The 21,112-nt window shown below is 35.7% G+C and overlaps 1 protein-coding gene across 1 annotated transcript in view; it reads left to right on the forward strand.

The window, feature by feature from the left end:
* TMEM123 (transmembrane protein 123) overlaps positions 1-10,776 on the forward strand; it is a 77,461-nt gene extending 66,685 nt beyond the window's left edge. The window contains exons 3-5 of the mRNA XM_059930510.1: positions 3,986-4,336; positions 5,486-5,639; positions 8,185-10,776. Of these exons, the coding sequence (XP_059786493.1) occupies positions 3,986-4,336; positions 5,486-5,639; positions 8,185-8,209 (530 nt within the window). The 3' untranslated portion in view covers positions 8,210-10,776. The remainder of the gene's footprint in view (positions 1-3,985; positions 4,337-5,485; positions 5,640-8,184) is intronic.
* Positions 10,777-21,112: the final 10,336 nt, after the last annotated feature.

A 21,112-nucleotide genomic window follows, 5' to 3' on the forward strand; every position in this document is an offset into this window, starting at 1 on the left:
TAAGGACACCAGCTATTTAAGGCTCATCTTCATAACCTCATTTTAACTTCATTATAATCCTCTGTAAAGATCCTGTCTCCAAATAAGGTCACAGCCTAAACTACTGGGGGTTAGGGCTTCAACATATGAATTTTAGGGGGACACATAACACTAAATAAGTGTTAACAACTGTGTGCCACATACACCCCTTCCCGCAGCTCCACTTGCATTAGCTGAGGTGTTATCGATAGTACGTAGGTCCAGTTTATTGAGTGAGTTGTAGTTAGTAAGGTGTCTCTCCTTTTCAGAATAATACCAAAATAAATACAACTCTACAATGATTGGAATTTCTCCCTCTGCCAGCCTGGGACTGCTTTGGGTTTGGAACCGACAGTGGGGAATTTGACACTGTCGGCTTCCTTCCTTGCACTGCCTTTCTCCCCCTCGCTTCTCCTGGTTTTTACCCTTCCAGGATCAGGCCTAAAGGGGCTTAAGGGGAAAAGCCAGCTGGGATGTTTGCATCTGGCGAAGGCGCCCCCTGGGTGGCGGATGTGGTTCTCTTTGGTAGATTCCAGGGAGACCCTACAGCTGGGGCTTCCCCCTTCAGCTCCCCTGATGCAGTAGGGCCTCCCCTCCAGCTGACCCTCTCACTACACACCCTTGGCCCCTAGCTTTTGGTGTTCCACTTCTCTGCTGGTTATCTTCATCCCTCTGCGCAGAACTCTCTGGGGAGGCTATCTTTTAAGGCAGCCAGCCCCATGCTGGCTATGTTCCATGGGGCCTGGTTTGGTCCTTGGGAAACACGCACCTTTGCTGTCAGTGGAAATAAGAGTCTACTCCCAGCGCAGCCTTTTTTTTTTTTTTTTAATTTATTTATTTATTTATTTATTTATTTATTTTTGGCTGTGTTGGGTCTTCGTTTCTGTGCGAGGGCTTTCTCCAGTTGCGGCGAGCGGGGGCCACTCTTCATCGCGGTGCGCGGGCCTCTCATTATCGCGGCCTCTCTTGTTGCAGAGCACAGGCTCCAGACGCGCAGGCTCAGTAGTTGTGGCTCACGGGACTCGTTGCTCCGCGGCATGTGGGATCTTCCCAGACCAGGGCTCGAACCTGTGTGCCCTGCATTGGCAGGCAGATTCTCAACCACTGCGCCACCAGGGAAGCCCCCAGAGCAGCCTTTTAAACTCTGCTGACAGGTAGAGACAGCTCAGCCATAGCCTGTCCCCTTTAAAGTTACTTTTCAGGCTTGAGTCAAATCTTGGTCTTTGTCGCTTCAAGTCCAGGAGATTCTGGGCCTGCTTCTTCAGGTGATTCCCTCCACTTAGTTTGAGGTGAGGGGTTGCGTTCTCCTCTTTTCCTCTGTGGGCAGAGGTGGTGGGGGACACAGAGCACACTTGACACTCTCCAGCAACATACCCTCTTTGGGCCTTTATAATTTGTTTTGTTTTGATTTGATGTTTTTGTACTGTTTTTGATTGAGATATAATTGACATATAACATTATATTAGTTTTAGGTGTACAACATAATGATTTATATATTGCAAAATGATCACCACAATAAGTAACATCTATCATAATATATAATAATGTATATAACATAGAACATCTATTTCGTCATATTTAGTTACAAAATTTTATTTCTTATGATGAGAACTTTCAAGCTCTATTCTCTTAAAAACTTTCAAATATACAATACAGTATTATTAACTGTAGTCACCATGTGCTGTACATTACCTCCCCATGACTTATTTATTTTATAACTAGAAGTTTGTACCTTTTGACCACCTTCACTCATGTCACCTACCCTCCATGCCTTTACAACTTCTGCTTCTCAGAGGCAGGGGGAGACTGACTGGCTAAAACAGCAAAGTCAGATAGGGCTAAACCCTTTCCAAACCCTGCATGGAGGCTCTGTTCTTCTGACATCTCTGCAGGCATTCACTGAGCCACGCCCTGGAGGGCACTGGTCAGTAGCTGAACAGTTAAGGGAGAAGGAAGACACCCAGACGTCCATGGTGGGATGGTCTCATTTGCAGAGGAGCACAAATGACCGTTTACTTATATATATACTTATATACAGACAAGGGGTTTGAGTCACGGAATGTGAGTTCTGACCTTGAAGAGAGCATCCTTGCATTGCAGTTATCACAATTAAACATCATGAAACACACCTTAACATAAAACTTATTGGCCTGTTTTGTCAATTTATAGAAAACTTTAGCTGCTTAGGGGTTTCTGTAACACATTTGGATTTTCTTAGTGAAGAACCAACCTGTCACAGCTCCCTGTTTTTGCCCATGTGACTTCATACAGTATCTCTGAAGAATATCTTATTCTGGCAGGGAGAAGAGAGTAGGCTGTGTGTGTGTGTGGAATCCAAAAGCAGCATTGTGTTCATTGTTTTACTCTGCAAAGATCATTCTGTTCTAAAGATATGATATAAATGATGGTTCTTTGCTGTATTTAATTTCATTATAATAGAATTCATTCTCTACATTAAAATAATAGGTGATTATTTCAATGCTAAAGTATATTATATGTCTATAGAGCATTCAGAATTGAATAATAAAAGGTTAGTTCAAGTTCATAGCATTCTACTTGAATAATTATGATTTATTCACCTATATAATACAAAAGTACTGATTCCTTTGGTCTTTTTAAAAAATTAGGTAATACTCAGTGGAAGAGATCACACAATAAAGACCCAAAGTTCACAAAATGTGATAGGAATTTAAAGAGTAAAAGCAGACGGGCAGATAAGCACTATTAAAACCAGCCTGTAAAATTGAAAATAAATATTTGAATTCTTTGAATAAAAAGTCCAGAATAATTGTGAAAGGGTGATAATGCATGAAGTAATCACTTTTGGTGTGTGACAGCAGCAGTGGGACAGAGAACCTGAAGGCCTTGTGCTGCTGTCACTGGGGGAAAGGAGAAGGCAAGCCCGGTGGGTAATTCTTTCCACTTTAGTTCTTGGCCATAAAGAGTAAAATGGGAGTATATAGGCAACATAACAAACCACTAAACCTGCAAGTAAACTTTGAGACTAGGAAACAAACACAGAAATAAATTACATCCTATTAATAGGGCAAAGAGAGATTTTTCATTCCTTAGATAGTATATACTAAATTATAATAACTAAAGTATCTTTAGTTGTAAACATCAGTTGGGTTGTGGTGTTACAATGAAGATAGAGTATGAAAGAATATTGTTAAGACAGAAAGGTTTGCTTTTGGTCATAGGGCATTTTGTACATATATAGATATTTAGTATTTATCTTGGGTCGTAGCACTTATTTATTTATTTATTTCCAATTGTTTGTTTTAAATTAATACCAGTGATTCTCCTTTACAAAATTGGCTTTTGCATTTTTAAAACTTTCAGAAATAATTTTAGAAATACCTTCCCAATGACAGAAAATTATCACCAGTATGAGATTTCCAACTAGCCACGTTCTGTGATGTTGTTTCACTTCCTAATGCACCACGGGAAGCTGGTTTTACTCTTATGAAGAGTATCTCACTCATGCTCACATCCTACTCGGGGGTTAGAAGCATGCAGCTACTGTTTGTCCTCAAAGCTTTTTGGAAGAATGTGGCAGAGAAACCTTAAACTTTAAAAACCCTTTTTATATCCATTGGTTTAATAATCCATTCAGCTAATATTTGTGACATGAAGCATGGAATATTCAGACACAGAGATGGTTAAGACACTGTCCCTGTATCAAAAGAGCTCAGTCTTCTGGGCTGAGTTTCTTTTTTTCCCATACGTTCACAAAAATTTCTTACTTTACGTAAATCCAGGCTTGGTTCCTGTTGAATATTTTACTATTTTGAGACATTTTATGGCTTCTTGCTCTGTAGTGCAAAGCATTAATAAACTAAGTATCTTTCATGATGCTGTGTTTGTTAGACCTTTTTCTTTATGTATGACCACGAAAGTCAGTGAAGTGGCAGCTTAATTATCTAAGTCATAGCTCTGGCTTTAATGTTTCTTCATATTCTTGCAGCCTCACAGGTGCTTTTCAACCAGACAAGTGAATCTTCCAACTTCAGTGTGAAATCATCAAAAACTCCAGTTTCCCCAGTCTCAAAGATGACAGCTACCACCTCGAAACCCATAGCAAAACCATCAACAACTGCAGTTGCCTCAGTCTCAAATAGTGGGACAGCCGCCACCTCAAAATCCATAGCAACGTCTAAAATGATAACACCAGCGGTCTCAACAAATATGACTTCCACCACCTTAAGGTCTACACCCAAAATAACAAGTGTTTCACAAAATACATCCCAGATATCAACATCCACAATGACCACAACCCACAATAGTTCAGTGACGTCTGTTTCTTCATCAGTAACAAGTATGTATAAAAATGGACCTATTTTTCCTATGCTGAAAAAATAGTTGTTAAAATGCCACATTTATATCATTCCATTCTGCAAAAATGTAGAAATTTAGACAATTATTTCTCATTTCCTAAATAAATTAGTTGTAGAGATCAGGAAAAGAGTCAGTTGACTTAGTAACTATCTTGTCCCTTTAAAAAAATTAGTTTCCAACTTAACCATGCCAAATAATGACTGTATGAGATCCATCTGTAAATAAATAATTTATCCTAACATGGGATTTTATTTTGCATGGTTTGAAAACTTGTCATACCTTTAACTCTTTGAACCTCATTCTAGAAAGGAATTAGGCAGGCTCAGTCTCCATGATTTCTAAACCTAAATCATGTAGAACTTTGGTTTTAATTTACTTGTGCCTTAAAGATATTTTTTAATGGTATTAGATATAGTCACATATGTAGTATTAGTCTCAGCACTCTTTATTTTTTTGCATTTGTTTAAAATATAATGCCTGTGAAACCATGAATTCAAAAACCTTAAGATTCTATTTTAAGTTATCCAAAGTTGAAGTTCTGTTTAAAAGCTAGTGATTACATTTGTCAGAACAAATAGCAGACTTCATGGTTTCTTTTGTGTGTTTTTATATACTTCTATTCCAAATAGTTTATTACTACAATGTATGTATTGAAATCAACTTTAATGTCTCAGGGGCTCTTGACTCCATAAAATTAAAGTAGTTAAAATTCCCAATTTATTCAAAAGGAGAAATTTCAATTAGAAACATTTACTCAAATTGGATCCAGTTTCAAGATTTCAGCTGTTACCCAGACCTGTTTTGTTTAAGGCATGAACTCTTAAGAAAATTCATAAAAGAATTAACCAAATCTTGCTGCCTCTGAGGTTTTGGTAGACTATCCAAGCCCAGTCTCACCTTAAGATCTTGGGGTTATAGGCACTGGGGGTTTAAGGGATGTGTTGGATCAAGTGAAGAAAACTAGAATCAGGCGGACACTAGACACAAAATCAGCTGGAGAGCACCTTGATGTGCTTAAGATTCCCCCTTGTCCCCAGATCAGCATTCTTACATAGAAATTCAGAATGTTTTAGCTTATTACAATATGTTTAAAAAGCACTAAAGCCTTATTTTTTTTGTTTTCTTCTAGTCACAGCAACTATTATTTCTAAGGAAAATAAAGGATCAAAATTTGATACTGGCAGCTTTGTTGGTGGTATTGTATTAACACTGGGAGTTTTATCTTTTCTTTACATTGGATGCAAAATGTATTATTCGAGAAGAGGCATTCGGTATAGAACCATGTAAGTTTTGATTGGCCAGGACTTTTTTATTATTATTAATTCTGTATTTCTGTATTTAAATATCATGACAAAATATCAGAGTAGAGCCAGTGTTCATCTCAGGGATTAATAATTTATAGACTTATGAGTTATATTTCCATTAATCCTCTATGCCCAAAGCAAATTGTTTATGTACAAGCTTGTGATTATAATTATTTGCAAATGCAAATGGATATACCTATAAACATGATTGTATTTTATTAGTGTCATACTTTTTTTTTTTTTTTTTTTTTACCAGAGACCCAAGTTTAGTCAGTCCTTTTCATTTGCTTATACCTCTAATTGCAAGAAATACCATTATCAGTTCTCCTGAGGCTGTTGACCTCGTGTTACTGACAAACACAAGACACACTAAAATAACATCCTCGATAAAAACGTGATTTTTGCTTTCTGTGACAAAGAAAATAAAGAAATTCTTCAGACAGCCTCATTTTCCCTGATACTGAGTTGTTAGTATAATATACATTATCAGTTAATCTGTAGTAAAACTGTCTTTTCAGGTGAGCTTTATCAACAAGTCCCCAACAACAAACTATGTCATTCTATAGGTCTGATGGTTTTTGGAGGTATCATCTCCCAATTTTTGTTATTCCAACAAAGTCCTTTTGGTTTTTTCTTTTGAGCCTTATATGTACAAGAGTGAATCCATTCTTTTGATTGTTAATGTATATATAAAATAAATACCATAGAATAGATGACCATTTTCCAAAATTTGTTTAAGTTGTCGTATGCATATGTGTCCCACACAGAGTTTCCATGTCAGAAACACTTGGGAAATACTAATTGAGCAAAATAAAATAGAATAGGTTACTTTACTATAAGAATACTGTAAGCCTTTGATATGTTGATGTACATTATGAATTTTTAGGAGGAGAATATAGTATGAAAATATGTCTCAAATTTTTCATTGAACTAAGAAAACCAGACTTTAAAAAAGTATATTTGAATTGGAAGTTACCTTCCACATACAGTATCCATCATATCGAACTTACTTTAAAAGCGCATCCAGGTGGTGTTTTGTCAGATTACAAGCACATTCAGAAACATTCATTCTTTTCTCTTTTAGATCAACCCGTAAAAGAAAAAAATACATGAAGGAAACTGATTAAACAGAGTTGACTCTAAAAATGCTTTAAAATTTGAAATATTTTTTAAAACCACTGTGTTTCTAGAAATACTTTCATCTGTTTTCTTGGTAAATTTCACCAGTTAAACAGAAGGCACATTTTGATTATAGTAAATTTAATGTAACTCCTTTTTTATAATATCAATATTTATTGATATACTTGAGGCTATAAAATATTGAAGGAATTAAATTTAAATGTGCTGTTTTCATTTTAAAGTGCCTTAACTACGAAGTATATAATTTTAGCTTTATGGACTTTTTCCTCACGTGTACATGACCACATAATGCTGCATGCCCTGTGGAGGACATCAGAGTCCAGAATCCCCATAAGTGTAAGGACAGATCTGTGTGGCATGTAAGGAAGGCAGTGTGACTCTAACAGGAGTCTTATTCATATCAGAACCAGTAGATGGTGAAAACACCATATTTAGTTGAGTCTAAGTACACATTTTTGTTTTTGTGTATTTCCACATTTTAACACCTCTGAAATGGATGTATCTTACAGTCTATGGGATGAGAAAGCATTGTGTTGTAGTTTAATAGGCCATGTTTTTCTTAGTGCTACATTTTTTAAAGAGTGCCTTTTAAAGCCAGTAGTTCCTTTGAAGTTATAAATAATGACATTCCATAAGTAAGGACTTAATATTTGTCCCATTAAGGAACCTGAGACCTTCTATATCTAGTAATTATTAGCATTTCTAGTTTTCATTTATTGGATAATAACACTGATTATAGTGTTAGCTCCTGTGTTTCTTAGAGTTGCATGGAGAGACAGTGGAGTGAAGTGGTAAGAGATGGGGTTTGGGGCAGACAGACTTAATTTTGATTCTGGTTCTACTGTTGACTAGCAGGGTGCCTACCCATGTTTATATAAATGACGTAGCACAGTGTACAGTGGTCAAGATGAGAGGTCACATGCTTGCTTAGCTTCTGATCTTCTGTGAAATGGAATTGATTGATTAAATAAATAACATTTTATATATATATTTTAAGTGCCCTCTCTCTGCTTAGGGCTACCGTGATGATTAAATGAGATATGGATGTAAAGTCTGTTAGCATAACACCTGGCACATAGAAGATGCTCAAGAAATGATCGTTGTTTTGGTTGTTTTCTTTTTTAAAGAGGGTTATAATAGCTAATTGATGAAAAGTCACACAGCCACTGCAGAGATTTGAGCGTAAGTACATTTCGCAACCTGAATACACTGCTTGAATCCTTAACCAATACAATATACCAGGTATTTTTTCTTAAGAAACTTTACACAAAGCAATGACAGTTTTGATTCTGAAGCTTGAAATTTATTACTTAAAAATATGAACTATAAGTAGTTTGATACAAATACAAAACATAAAGTAATTTTAACTTTTGATATATTACAGCGATGAACATGATGCCATCATTTAAGGGACTCCAAGGATCAATGGAAAGAAGATTGATACAACCCTATCAATTAATTTTGATTTATTATTACTTTAGAACAGTATTCTCTTCTTGAAAATAGCATAAACAGGCCACGAATATAATATACAATGTATTATATAAATATGTAAAGATTCCTCATGATTGCTAAAGGTAAAAAGGGTTTGCTTTGGGTTTTTAAATGAACATATGTAGCATACAGTTAATGCAATGGTTATAATATTCACTTTTAGAAAATATATAGTAACACAAGTCTTGTCCCATTTTTTTGTGGCATTGGTCGCATAGGGCCAGTAATTGGAAAGTATCATCAGTGAAGGGTATGATGCCATGTGGTCATACAAATAAGGAGCTTGTCTTGGCACTCAGGATTTTGATGTCTTTGTTGGTCACACAAAGAACCTCAGTGCTATTAAGAGCTGGATATATCCTAATTACCATTGCCACATAGCAGAAATTATATGAATAAGCCAAGTCTTAAGCATAATTTTAGTTAAAGTGTCTCTTCAGACACTTATTTGGTTTAGAAACAAAACGCATGCCCTCCCCCACCAGAAAAAAAAAAAAAAAGTCAAATAAAACTAGAAACAATATGTGGGCTTATCCCTGTTAGAGAGCCATTGGAGAGCCTGTATTTTTAATAACTTCTTTTGCGCTTTCAATGGCAGTTGATGTAATTGCTTTTTTTTCCCTCTGTAATTTCAGTAAATTGCAATGTTTAACATAATAATGTTTTAAAGACTTAGTTATTAGTGTTAAATGATAAGTTAGATTATTTGCTACTGTGAGAATACTGTCACCACTGGAAATTGCTTTACTTCATGTTCAGCTGTTAATCTTATATTTAGTGAATATTTTTAACAGATGTAGAACTGCTTTCAATGTCTAGAAATGGTTAACGTAATGTAAACACACCTAGCCTTAAAAAAAAAAGACTCATATGATTTCCAAAGCAACATTTAGAACTCTCTTTAGTCCAAACGATAGATGAATGCTGTTTATCAGGCCAGGGATTGTGGGGCTCCCCTCAGGCTACTAAACCTACAGGATGAGATTGCCACATTTTCTTGCACTGTCAATGTTACTCAAAGATTTGGGGAAACAGCATTTTTATACTAAGACACCAATGTACTTTGGAATAAATTCGTGCGGAGTTTTTAAGACAGAAAAGTTCCTGCTTCCTTATTTGGGTCCTCTTCCTCCCGTGCTGACGAGGGGAGGCACGTTCAGATGTACCATGTTAATGGAGAGGAAGCACGCGATATTGAGGGACACCATTATCAGCCAGCATATTTTGGAGTGTTTTCAGCTTTACAGTTTATATTCCAGCACTCAAAACTCAGGGTCAAGTTTTGACAAAAGAGGTATTTAGTCATACTGTGTACTAAGATATTGCTTCTTCTATCTTAGATGGTCACAGTAAATCACACCAATGTCTGACAGTCCAAAAATGAGCTAAGAAGTCCTAAAAAATATGTCCCTACATTTAATAGGAATTAAATGTAACTTTTGTGATCAGCTTTTGGTTTGCAGAGAATCAAGAATTCTGATATAAAAGGATCATTTCTACTCACTGTGCATTATGGTCAATTGATGTGATGAAAATGAATAATAAAAATTATCCAGAATATGGATATGACAGGATGGATGGATGTGACACGTGGAATGTGGAAGAAATATTAGGAAACACATGTGTTTGCATTAGTTTGAAAAAAGATGTGGGCTGATAAGTTGTATGTTACTAACTTAGCCATAACTGGTCTTTTAAACACTGCTTCATTTCTTTACAAAATATACTAAAGATACGTTTTATAGTAATGGGGGCTTTCTAAACTTAAGTTGTCTCCTGCATTCTTGATATTTCAGTACTTTAAGTCAGTCAGAACTTTGTAGACAGGACTGAGCTTTTCTTGAATACTTGTTTCTTAGCACTTTGAAAAATACAAAACCACTTTTTAAGTACTAAATGTCATTATTTGCCTTTAAAGTTTCCTGTGCTTTAGGTTTGAAATATTTTAGTTATGTCTTTTTTCTGTATATAAGTTGTATAATTTGTTACTTTCAAATATCAGTACTTCAATGCAATCAGGTGTTGGGGGTTTTTGGTTTTTGGTTTTGTTTTTGTTTTTTGGTTATCTGCAGAAATTGAGGGAAACAGCTATATAAACCAGTATTTCCCTTTGGAGCACATTTCCTAAGCGTAAATTTATCTTCCTCATTATGTTTACTTCAGCAAATGTTCAGTTTTATTTGCATTCTTTGAGAATGTATTTACTTGAAGATAAAAGCAATTCAGATGTATGTATAAATATTAGGTAGAATTCAACCTGTGATTTTAAAATTTCCTTGGATAATCCATAGAATGAATAATTCAAATACAGATAATGAGAGCTGGCAGTATATTACAGTGATAATTTTGTATTTTTCAGGAAAAAAAATGTAAAGCAAATTTCTGTTACTTTTTTTTCTTTTTATTACAATGACCAACTTTTGGCATTTTGTTGTTACTGAGATCTATTTTTAGAATAAAATTTTGTTCTTTAAGAGTAGTATGTGGTTTTGCTTCATTTTATCAAACTCAAGAGAAATTAACAAATAGAAAATGCCCAGAGTAAAAAGGCAGACTGTGGGGGCTAAACTGACACTGTAAGTGTGGTTGCCTGGTTCAGCAGCAGCGGGAACATCACCTGGAAACTTGTTAAAAGTGCAAATTCTTGAGTCCCATCCCAAACCTACTGAATCACAAACTCTGTGGTGGAGCCCAGCAGTGTTTTAGCAATCCTATCAGGTTATTCTGATGAACACCAGAGTGTGAGAGGCACTACTCAAAGGATTTTCATTTGAAGCCATTTATTTGTTCTTCTGGGTAGAACTTTTAATACAGGTATATTCAGGACTTCCCTGGTGGCACAGTGGTTAAGAATCCGCTTGCCAGTGCAGGGGATACAGGTTCATGCCCTGGTCCGGGAAGATCCCACATGCTGGTGGAACAACTAAGCCTGTGCGTCACAACTACTGAGCCTGCACTCTAGAACCCGCAAGCCACAACTACTGAGCCTGCATGCCACAACTACTGAAGCCTGTGTGCCTAGAGCCCATGCTCTGCAACAAGAGAAGCCACAGCAATGAGAAGCCCACACACCACAATGAAGAGTAGCCCTCGTTTGCCACAACTAGAGAAAGCCTGCGCACAGCAACGAAGACCCAATGCAGCCAAAAATAAAATAAAATAAATAAATTTATTTTTTAAAAAACCAGGTATATTCGTGGTAGAAATTTAAAAATTACCATTCCTTATGTAAATCAGCTGCAAATGCATTAACGTATAGTATGGTATTTTCAACACTTCTTTTCCTTTACAACTGGAAATAATTTAACTATATCTAAGGATGACTTATATGTTATTATAAGATAACCAAGGGGAAAAGGTACAGTCTTCAGAAAATTTATATAATAAAAAGTACTCCTACAGCAATATTTGTACACAATTCTTCCTCCCTCCCCATCATTACTTTGGCTTTACTCTGGGCAAAATTACTCCCCCAGCAACTTCAGGCTTGGATGTGTGTCTTGTTTGGGTCAACAATGGTATGAGTGTAGCTATAATAAACATCACATCTGTCCAGAAAAAAATACCTTTTTAAGTTTCAGCTAATTATTGAAGTATGTTATACATACAAAAAAAAAAAATGCAGATTGTCTTCACCAAGATGGCAACAGAAGCACAGCTAATAACTATTCATGCACTGAGAGAATCCTGGAACGCAGGAGTGAGGGTGAAGCACACCCCCTTGCACCACAGAAACCAAGAGAGACCGCATTAAAAAGGTAAGAGGAGTGGCTACATGGTGACTGCACTGCCACTCCCCCCAGGCTGGCACAACACCAAGCCAAGAGGTCTCCCTTGAGCCTCTGCTTACCCCATTTGGAAAAGAGCCCAGAGTGGACATCTAGCTCCCCCAGCATTGTGGGTCACTTCTTGGGAGCCCCCACTCCAGTCTCACCCCATGGGAATTGCAGGGAAGTCTGTGGGGCTTGACCACCAGGAATCTGTGACAGAGACGAGGGGAAGGGCTTGCAATAACCAACACTCAGAATGTGGCAGACCGAGTTCCAACCTGCAGCATGCAGGTGTAGTCCCAGCCAGCAGCTTGGCTCACCGGCAGAATCAAGTTGGTGGCACAGTCTAACCAGGGAACTCAGTGGGGTGCAGGTCTGCCTGATTTGGGTCCTCAAACAAAGAGACTTAGCAGCCCTGGAGCCTGGTCTACCCCAATCCCAGAAAGCTGAGTCATACCCTGGTCCACTGCTGAAATGGAAAAAATAGAAACATACAAACTGCCTAACTGAATTCAGAAGAAATAGAAATCTGCACAGACCAATTATTAATAAGGAGACTGAATCAGTAATCAAAAATTTTCGAACACAAAAAGACCAGGACCAGGTAACATCACTGGAGAATTATACAAAACATTGAAAGAAGAATTAATGGCAATCCTTCTCAAACGCTTCCAAAAAATCAAAGAGGAAGGAACACTCCCAAACTCATTTTATGAGGCCAGCATTACCCTAATACCAAAGCCAGAAAAGGACACTACCAGAAAAGAAAACCAGAAGCCAATATCCCTGATGAATATAGAGGCAAAAATTCTCAATAGAACATTAGCAAACTGAATTTAGCAACACACAAAAAGGATCATTCACCATGATCAACTGGGATTTTTATCTCGGTGACGCAAGGATGATTTAACATATGCAAATAAGTCAGTGTGATACATCACATTAATAGAATGAAGAAAGAAATATCATCTCAATGACACAAAAAGCATTTGAAAAATTCAACATCCATTCATGATAAAAAACAACATTTTAGGTATTAAGGAATGTACCTCAACATAATAAAAGTCATATATGACAAGCCCACAGCTAACATAGTCATTAGTGAAAGGGTTGAAAGTTTATCCTGCAAGATCAAGAACAAGACAAGAGTTCACTCTCACCACTCCTAGTCAACACTCCTATTCAACATAGTCCTGGAAGTCCTAGCCAGAGCAATCAGGCAAGAAAAAGAAAAGGCATCAGAATTGGAAAGGAAGAAGTAAAATCGTCCCTATTTTCAGATGACATGATTTTATATATAAAAAAATCCTAAAGACGCCACCAAAAAACTTTAGATCTAGTCAACAAATTCAGTAAAGTTGCAGTATACAAAATTAACATTCAAAAACAGTAGCATTTCTATACACTAACAATGAATTATCTGAAAAAGAAATAAAGAAAATGGTCCCATTTACAATAGCATCAAAAACAATAAAATACTTAGGAATAAACTTAACCAAGGAGATGAAAGATCTCTACTCTGAAATTATAAAACACTGATGAAAGAAATTGAAGAAGACACAAATAAATGGAAATGTATCCTGTGTTCCTGGATTGGAAGAGTTAATATTGTTAAAATAGCAACACTACCAAAAGCCATCTATGTAATCCCTACCAAGATTCAAATGGCATTTTTTTACAGAAGTAGAAAAAAAATCCAAAAATTTATATGGAACCACAAAGACCCCAAAGAGCCAAAGCAATCCTGAGAGAGAAGAACAAAGCAGGAGGCATCATACTTCCTGATTTCAAGCTATATTATAAAGCTATAGTAATCAGGGCAGTATGCTACTGGCACATAAAAACAGACACATAGAACAATGGAGCAGAATCCAGGTCCCCAAAATAAACCCCTGCATATATGGTCAAGTAATATTTAACAAGGGAGCCAAAAAATCTCAATGGAGAAAAAGTCTTTTTGATAAGTGGTGCTAGGAAATTTGGATATTCACATGTAAAAGAGTGAAATTAGACCCCTATCTTACACTCCTCACAAAAATTAACTCAAATGGATTAAAGACTTACATGTAAAAACCATAAAACTCCTAGAAGAAAACATAGGAACAAGGCTCCTTGACATGGGTCTTGGCAATGGTTTTTTGGATATGACACAAAGCAAAAGCAACAAAATCAAAAATAAACAAGTGGGACTACATCAAACTAAAAAGCTCTGCATAGCAAAAGAAATGATCAACAAAATGAAAAGACAACCTATGGAAAGAGTAAAAATATTTGCAAACCATATATCTAATAAGGGGTTAATATCCAAAGTGTATAATGAACTCATGTAACAGTAGCAAAAAAAAAAAAAAAAAAAGTTAAGGGGGAAAGGAACTGAATAGACATTTAGACATTTTTCCAAAGAAGATATACAAATGGCAAACAGGCATATGAAAAGATGCTCAACATCACTCATTATTAGGAAATGCAAATCAAAACCACAATGAAATATTAGCTCACATCTGTTAGAATGGCTATCATCAAAAAAAACAAGATATAACAGATGCTGGTGAGGATGTAGAGAAAAAGGAACACTTGTGCACTGTTGGTGGGATTGTAGACTGGTACAACCACTATGGAAAACAGTATGGAGGTTCCTCAAAAAATTAAAAATAGAACTATCATATGACCGAGGAATTTCACTTCTGAGAATGTAACCAAAGGAAACAAAAACACTATGTTGAAGACATATCTGCACCCCCATGTTCATTAGCAGCATTATTTACAGTAGCCAAGACATGGAAATAACCTAAGTGACCACTAATGGGTGAATGGATAAAAAAGTTGTGGTGCATATATATACAATGGAATATTATTCAGCCATAAAAAGGAAATCCTGCCATTTTTAACAGCATAGCTGGACTTTGAGGACACTATGCTAAGTGAAATAAGTGGACAGAGAAAGACAAATAGTGAATATCTCACTTATATGTAGAATCTAAAAAACAAACAAAAATCTAAACTCATAGAGAGCAGATTTGTTTCCCAGAAGTGGGGTGTAGGGGGAGGGGGCAATTGGATAAAGGGGGTCAAAATGTACAAACCTCCAGTTATAAGATAAATATATACTGGGGATATAAGGTACAACATGATGACTAACAGTTAACACTGCTGTATGATATGTAAGAAAGTTAAGAGAGTAAATCCTAAGAATTCTCATTATAAGGAAAAAAATTTTTTCTTTTGATCTGTATGAGATGGTGGATGTTAACTTACTGTGGTAATCATTTCACAGTGTATGTAAGTCAAATCATTGTGCTGTAAACCTTAAACTTATACAGTGTCAAATGTCAATTATATGTCAATAAAATTAAAAATGCATAAATCATAAATATACAGCACAATGAATTATCACAAAGTGAACAAACCTCTTTAACCCCCACCCAGGTCAAAGACTAACCAACACTTTAGAAGTCCCTCTCATGCCCCCTCCCAACCACACTTCTCTCCTTCTCCTCTGAGGTTAACAACTGCTTGACTTTTAAGGTCATAGATTAGTATTGCCTGTTTTAGAATTTCATGTGATGGAATCATGCTACTTTTGCATCTAGGTTTTTTCAGTCAACGTCTGGAGATTCATTCACATTACTGTAAGCAGTCACTAATTTATATTCATTGCTGTTTAGTATTCCATTGTGAGCATATCGATTTGTTCATCTCCTGCACATTTGGGTCTCCAGAATTTGGCTTACACAAATGACATGCATATGAACTAATTGTACATGGCCATTGATGCAAATCTGTAAGCATTTCTTTTGGGTATATACCTAGCACAGGAATTGCTGGGTCAGAGAATTTGTGAGTATAGCTGCAGAGATAATGCTGAACAATAAGAACCTGCTGTATAAAAAATAAAATTAAATTAAAAAGTTTTTTAAAAAGAACATAAAAAAAAAAACCTAAACAGTTTTTCAAAGTGATTCAATCAGTTTGCACCCCCATGGTAGCCTGAGAGTTCTAGTTGTCTCCTATCCTAATCTGCACTTGAGTTATCCATCCTGAATTTTAGTCATTCTGGCAGATGTGTGGTGGTATCCCACTGTGGGTGTACTTTGCATTTCTCTGATAACTCTTGATACAAGGTTACACACTTTTTCATTTGTTTGTTGGCCATTTGGCTATACTCTTGGGAAGTGCCTGTTTGAATCTCTTGCCCATTTTTCTGATAGGTTTTCTGTCTTTTTGTTGATTTGTAATTTTCCATATATCCTTGATGTAAGTTTTCATCAGTAATATGTGTACAAATATATCTCTCCAAATCCATAGCTTACATTTAATAAATATAGGAAAATTAAATTTTTGTTCTATGCAAGGAACTAAGAGTGTAATTTATATAGCATATGGTATATTTTCATTAAATATGTTTCTGGCAAAAGAAATGTTTGTTATTATCCCTGCAAGTATTCTGTGTAAGAGTGCAGTGACTGACAATTTCCTAAGAAGTAATGCATAATAAAAAGAAACGTTTGATAAGTATGAACATTTTATATCTACTCTGCTGTTGTGTGATTGCAGATTCACAGATTCATTAGTGAGTTTGTAGTAAAGGGGAGAACACAATGTAATACATATCTCTGGATATAAATAGCTGATAACTAAGAAGAAAACTAGTTGGAGATCTGTAATTAAGTCCTAGAAAATTTCTACTGTGAATAGAAAGTACTCAGCTTCCTGCCCTTTTCCTGCAGCAGCACCACTACACCTACCTTCCCCCTACACACATCCATCCATCCTAACCCTCTTCCATTCCATTTCAGGAAGAGATAGATTTCTGCCCCAAAATATCTAGTTTTATCACCTCCCGACTACTCAAAAGCCTTGCTTAGTTTTATTAATAAAATACTATAATCATTATTTAATAATTTCTTAAGAACCAGTTAAAGTGCCACCTCTTTTATGTATAACTTTTCCCATGCCCCCAAGCCTGCTCTTTTTCTTCTGTTCTGTGTTTTCTGCTATTGCTGCTGCTTCAAAGTGTTGACAGGAGGGCATGTAGCAAAAGGATTCTCAAAACATGTCCTGTCCTGCTGCTTTTGCTGTGGGATCAGGAAGGAAGTTTCTAGGAACTTCAAATGCTCTGCACCAAAGGATATTAAAAAAAAAAAAAATCAGCTGAGATGGAACACTTCCTAACTCATTCTGTGAAGCTAGCTAGCATTACCCAGGTACCAAAGCCAGACAAACACACCACAAGATACCTACAAACCAATATCCCTTATGAATATAAACGTAAAAATCCTCAACAAAATATTAGCAAACTGAATCCAACAACATATTAAAAAGATTATACACCCTGATCAAATGGATTTATCCCAGGAATGCAGGGTGTTTCAACACAACAAAATCAATCAATACAATATACCACATTAATAAACAAATGTGGAGGGGAATCATGTGATCATTTCAATGGAGAAAAAGTATTTGACGATAGCCAACATTTTTCATGATAACGCTCAGAAAACTAGAAATGGAAGTGACTTCATCAACCTGACAAATGGCATTTATTAAAAAACAAAACAAAAACAGCTAACGTACTCAATGGTAAAAGACTAAAAACTTTCCCACTAAGGAAGCCCACTTACATCACTGATGTTCAACATTGTGCTGAAAATTCTAGCCAAAGCAATTAGGTGAGAGAAAAATCTTCAAAACTGGAAAAGAAGTAAAACTATCTCTATTTGTAGATGGCATGATTCTAGACATAAAAATTCCCAATAAAACAGCAAGGAATATAGAGCTAATAAATTCACAAAGTTGGAGGGTACAAGATCAACACACAAAAATCAGTTGTGTCTCTATACACTAGCAATGAACAGTCCAAAAAGACATTAAGAAAACAACATTCAAAAGACTAAAACACCTAGGAGGAAATTTAACCAAGAAAGTGCAAGTCTTGTACACTGAAAACTACAAAACATTGCTGATATTAAAGACTTAAATAATGGAAAAAATCCCCACGTTCATGGATGGGAAGATTTAATATTGTAAAGATGGCACTACTACCCAAGGCAATCCACAGATTCAATGCAGTCCCTATTGAAATTCCATCAGCTTTTTCCTCAAATTCATATGGAATTACAAGGGGCCCCCAAATAGCCGAAACAATCTTGAAAAATAAGAACTATGTTGGAGGATCACACTTCCCAATTTAAAAAGTTACTACAAGTCTACAGTAATTAAAAGTGTGGTACTAGCACAGGATAGACATATAGACAAATGGAATTGAATTGAACATCAGGAATAAACCCATAATCTATGGCCAATTAAGATGTGTGTGTGTGCTGTACACTTGAGAGCAAGTGCCCATTTTTTTAAATTTTATATTTTAAATAAAAAATATATTTACCATGTGATTTTTTTGTGATGAGAACGCCTTATTCTATTCTCGTAACAAATTTACATTATTCAGCACAATATTATTAACTATAATAACTATAGTCATTATGCTGTACATTAGATCTCTATATTTATTCATCCAACATAACTGCAATTTTGTGCTCTTTGACCAATATCTCCCCATTTCCCCCACTTCCTCTTCCCAGCATCCACAGTTCTACTCTCTACTTCTAAATTTGACTTTTTTAGATTCCACGTACAAGTGAGATCATGCATTTCTTTCTTTCTGTGTCTGGCTTATTTCACTTAGTCTAATGTCACCCAGGTTCATTCATGTTGTTGCAAATGGCAGGATCTCTTTCTTTTTCAAGGCTGAAATATATATATTATGTATATAAAATCTCTCAATTTTTTAATCCATTCTTTGTTGAATGGACATTTAGGTTGTTTCCACATCTTGCCTGTTGTGAATAATGCCGCAGTAAACATGAGAGAGCAGATATCTCTTCAAGGTACTGATTTCATTTTCTTTGTTTATATGCCCAGAAGAGGTATTGCAGGGTCATGATAGTTTTATTTGTAGTTTTTTGAGGAGACTCCATAGTGAGTATACAATTTACAATCCCGCCAAGTGTGTACAAGGTTCCCTTTTCTCCACTTTCTCACAAGCACTTATCTCATCTTTTTGATAGTAGCCATCCTAACAGGTGTTTGTTGCTATCTTATTGTGGCTTTGATTTGCATTTCCCTGATGATTAGTCACATTAGAACCTTTTCATTTACCTATTGGCCACTTGTATGTCTTCTTTGGAAAAATGTCTATTCAGTTCCTCTGTCCACTTTTTAAATTGAGTTGTTTTTCCGCTATTGAGTTGTACAAGTTGCTTACATATTTTGGACATTATCAGATATATGGTTTGCAAATATTTTTCCCTTTTAATTTTGTTGATTGCTTCCTTTGCTGTGCAGAAGCATTTTAGTTTGATGCAGTCCCACTTGTTTATTTTTGCTTTTGTTGTCTCAATTTTAGATGTCATATACAAAAACTTATAGCCAAGACTAATGTCAAGGAGCTTTTCCCCTATTTTTTTTCCTTCAGAAGTTTTGTAGTTTCAGGTATATGTTTAAGTCTTTGATCCATTTTGAGTTATTTTTGTGTATGGTGTATGATATGGGTCCAATTTTATTCTTTTGCATGTGGATATCGTTTTCCCTATACCTTTTATTGAAGAGACTATCCTTTTCCCATTGTGTATTCGTCACACCCTTGTCAAAAATTAGCTGACCATATATGCTTGGGTTTATTTCTAGGCCCTCTATTCTGTTCCATTTGTCTATGTGTCTGTTTTAATGCCAGTATCATACTCTTTTGATTACTATAGCTTTGAAATATAATTTGAAATCAGGAAATGTGATGCCCCCAACTCTATTCTTCTTTCTCAAGATGGCTCTAGCAAGTCAGAGGTTTGGGGGTTTTGTGTGTGTGTATGTAGTTCCATACAAATTTTAGAATTTTTTTCTATTTCTGTGAAAAATGCCACTGGAATTTTGATAGGGATGCATTGAATCTATATATTGTTTTGGGTGGTATGGACATTTTTACAATATTAATTCTTCCAATTCATGTATACAAGGTATATTTTCATTTATTTTTTTCTTTAAGTTTTTCCTTCAATGTTCAATTGATTTTTGACAAGGGTTCCAAGGCCATTCAATGGGGAAAGAATAGTCTCTTCAACAAATATACTGTTGTCCCTGTTCAAAAATGCAAAAGAATGGAATTGGACCCTCACCTCACACCATGTAGAAAAATTAATTCAAAATGGATCAACAATTTAAATATAAAAGCCAAACTATAAAACTCTTAAAACAGGGGTAAATCTTCATGACCCTGAATTTGGCAATGGATTCTTAAATATAACACCAAAATCATGAGCAACCAAAAATAACTAGATAAATCAAACTTCATCAAAATTAAAAACCAAACTTTTGCATCAAGGACATTATCAAGAAAGTAAAAAGATAACCTATAGAATGCATGAAAATATTTGCAATCATATTTCTAAAAAGGTTCTAGTATACAGCATATATAAAGAACTACTACAACTCAACAACAAAAAGACAAGCAACCCAACTGAAAAGTGGACAAAAGGCTGGAATAGACATTTCTCCAAAAATATGCAAATGGTCAAAAAGCACATGAAAAGATGCTCAACATCATTAGCCATTAGGGAAATGCAAATGAAAATGATAATGAGAAACAATTTCATATCCACTAGGACATCTATAAAAAAGAGAGAGCAAGAAAAAAGAAAATACAAAGTGTTGCAGGGAATGTGGAGAAATGGGATCCCTTGTGGATTGCTGGTGGGAATGTAAAATGAATGGTGCAGCTGTTGTTGAAAACAGTCTGGCAGTTCCTAAATAACCCCATTCCAGGTATATAACCAAAAGAACTGAAAATAGGTACCCAAACAAATACTTGTAGAAGACCATTCATAGCAGCACTAATCACAGTAGCCAAAAGGTGGAAACTACACAAGTCCACCAATGGATGAATGGATAAATAAAATGGTATACACATTCAATGGAATATTACTCATCCATAAAAAGGAATGAAGTACTTATACATGCTACAATGTGATGAACCTCAAAAACATTATGCTAAGTGAA

Source organism: Balaenoptera ricei, chromosome 8 (assembly GCF_028023285.1).
Source record: "Balaenoptera ricei isolate mBalRic1 chromosome 8, mBalRic1.hap2, whole genome shotgun sequence".
In the NCBI taxonomy this organism is placed as follows: domain Eukaryota; kingdom Metazoa; phylum Chordata; class Mammalia; order Artiodactyla; family Balaenopteridae; genus Balaenoptera; species Balaenoptera ricei.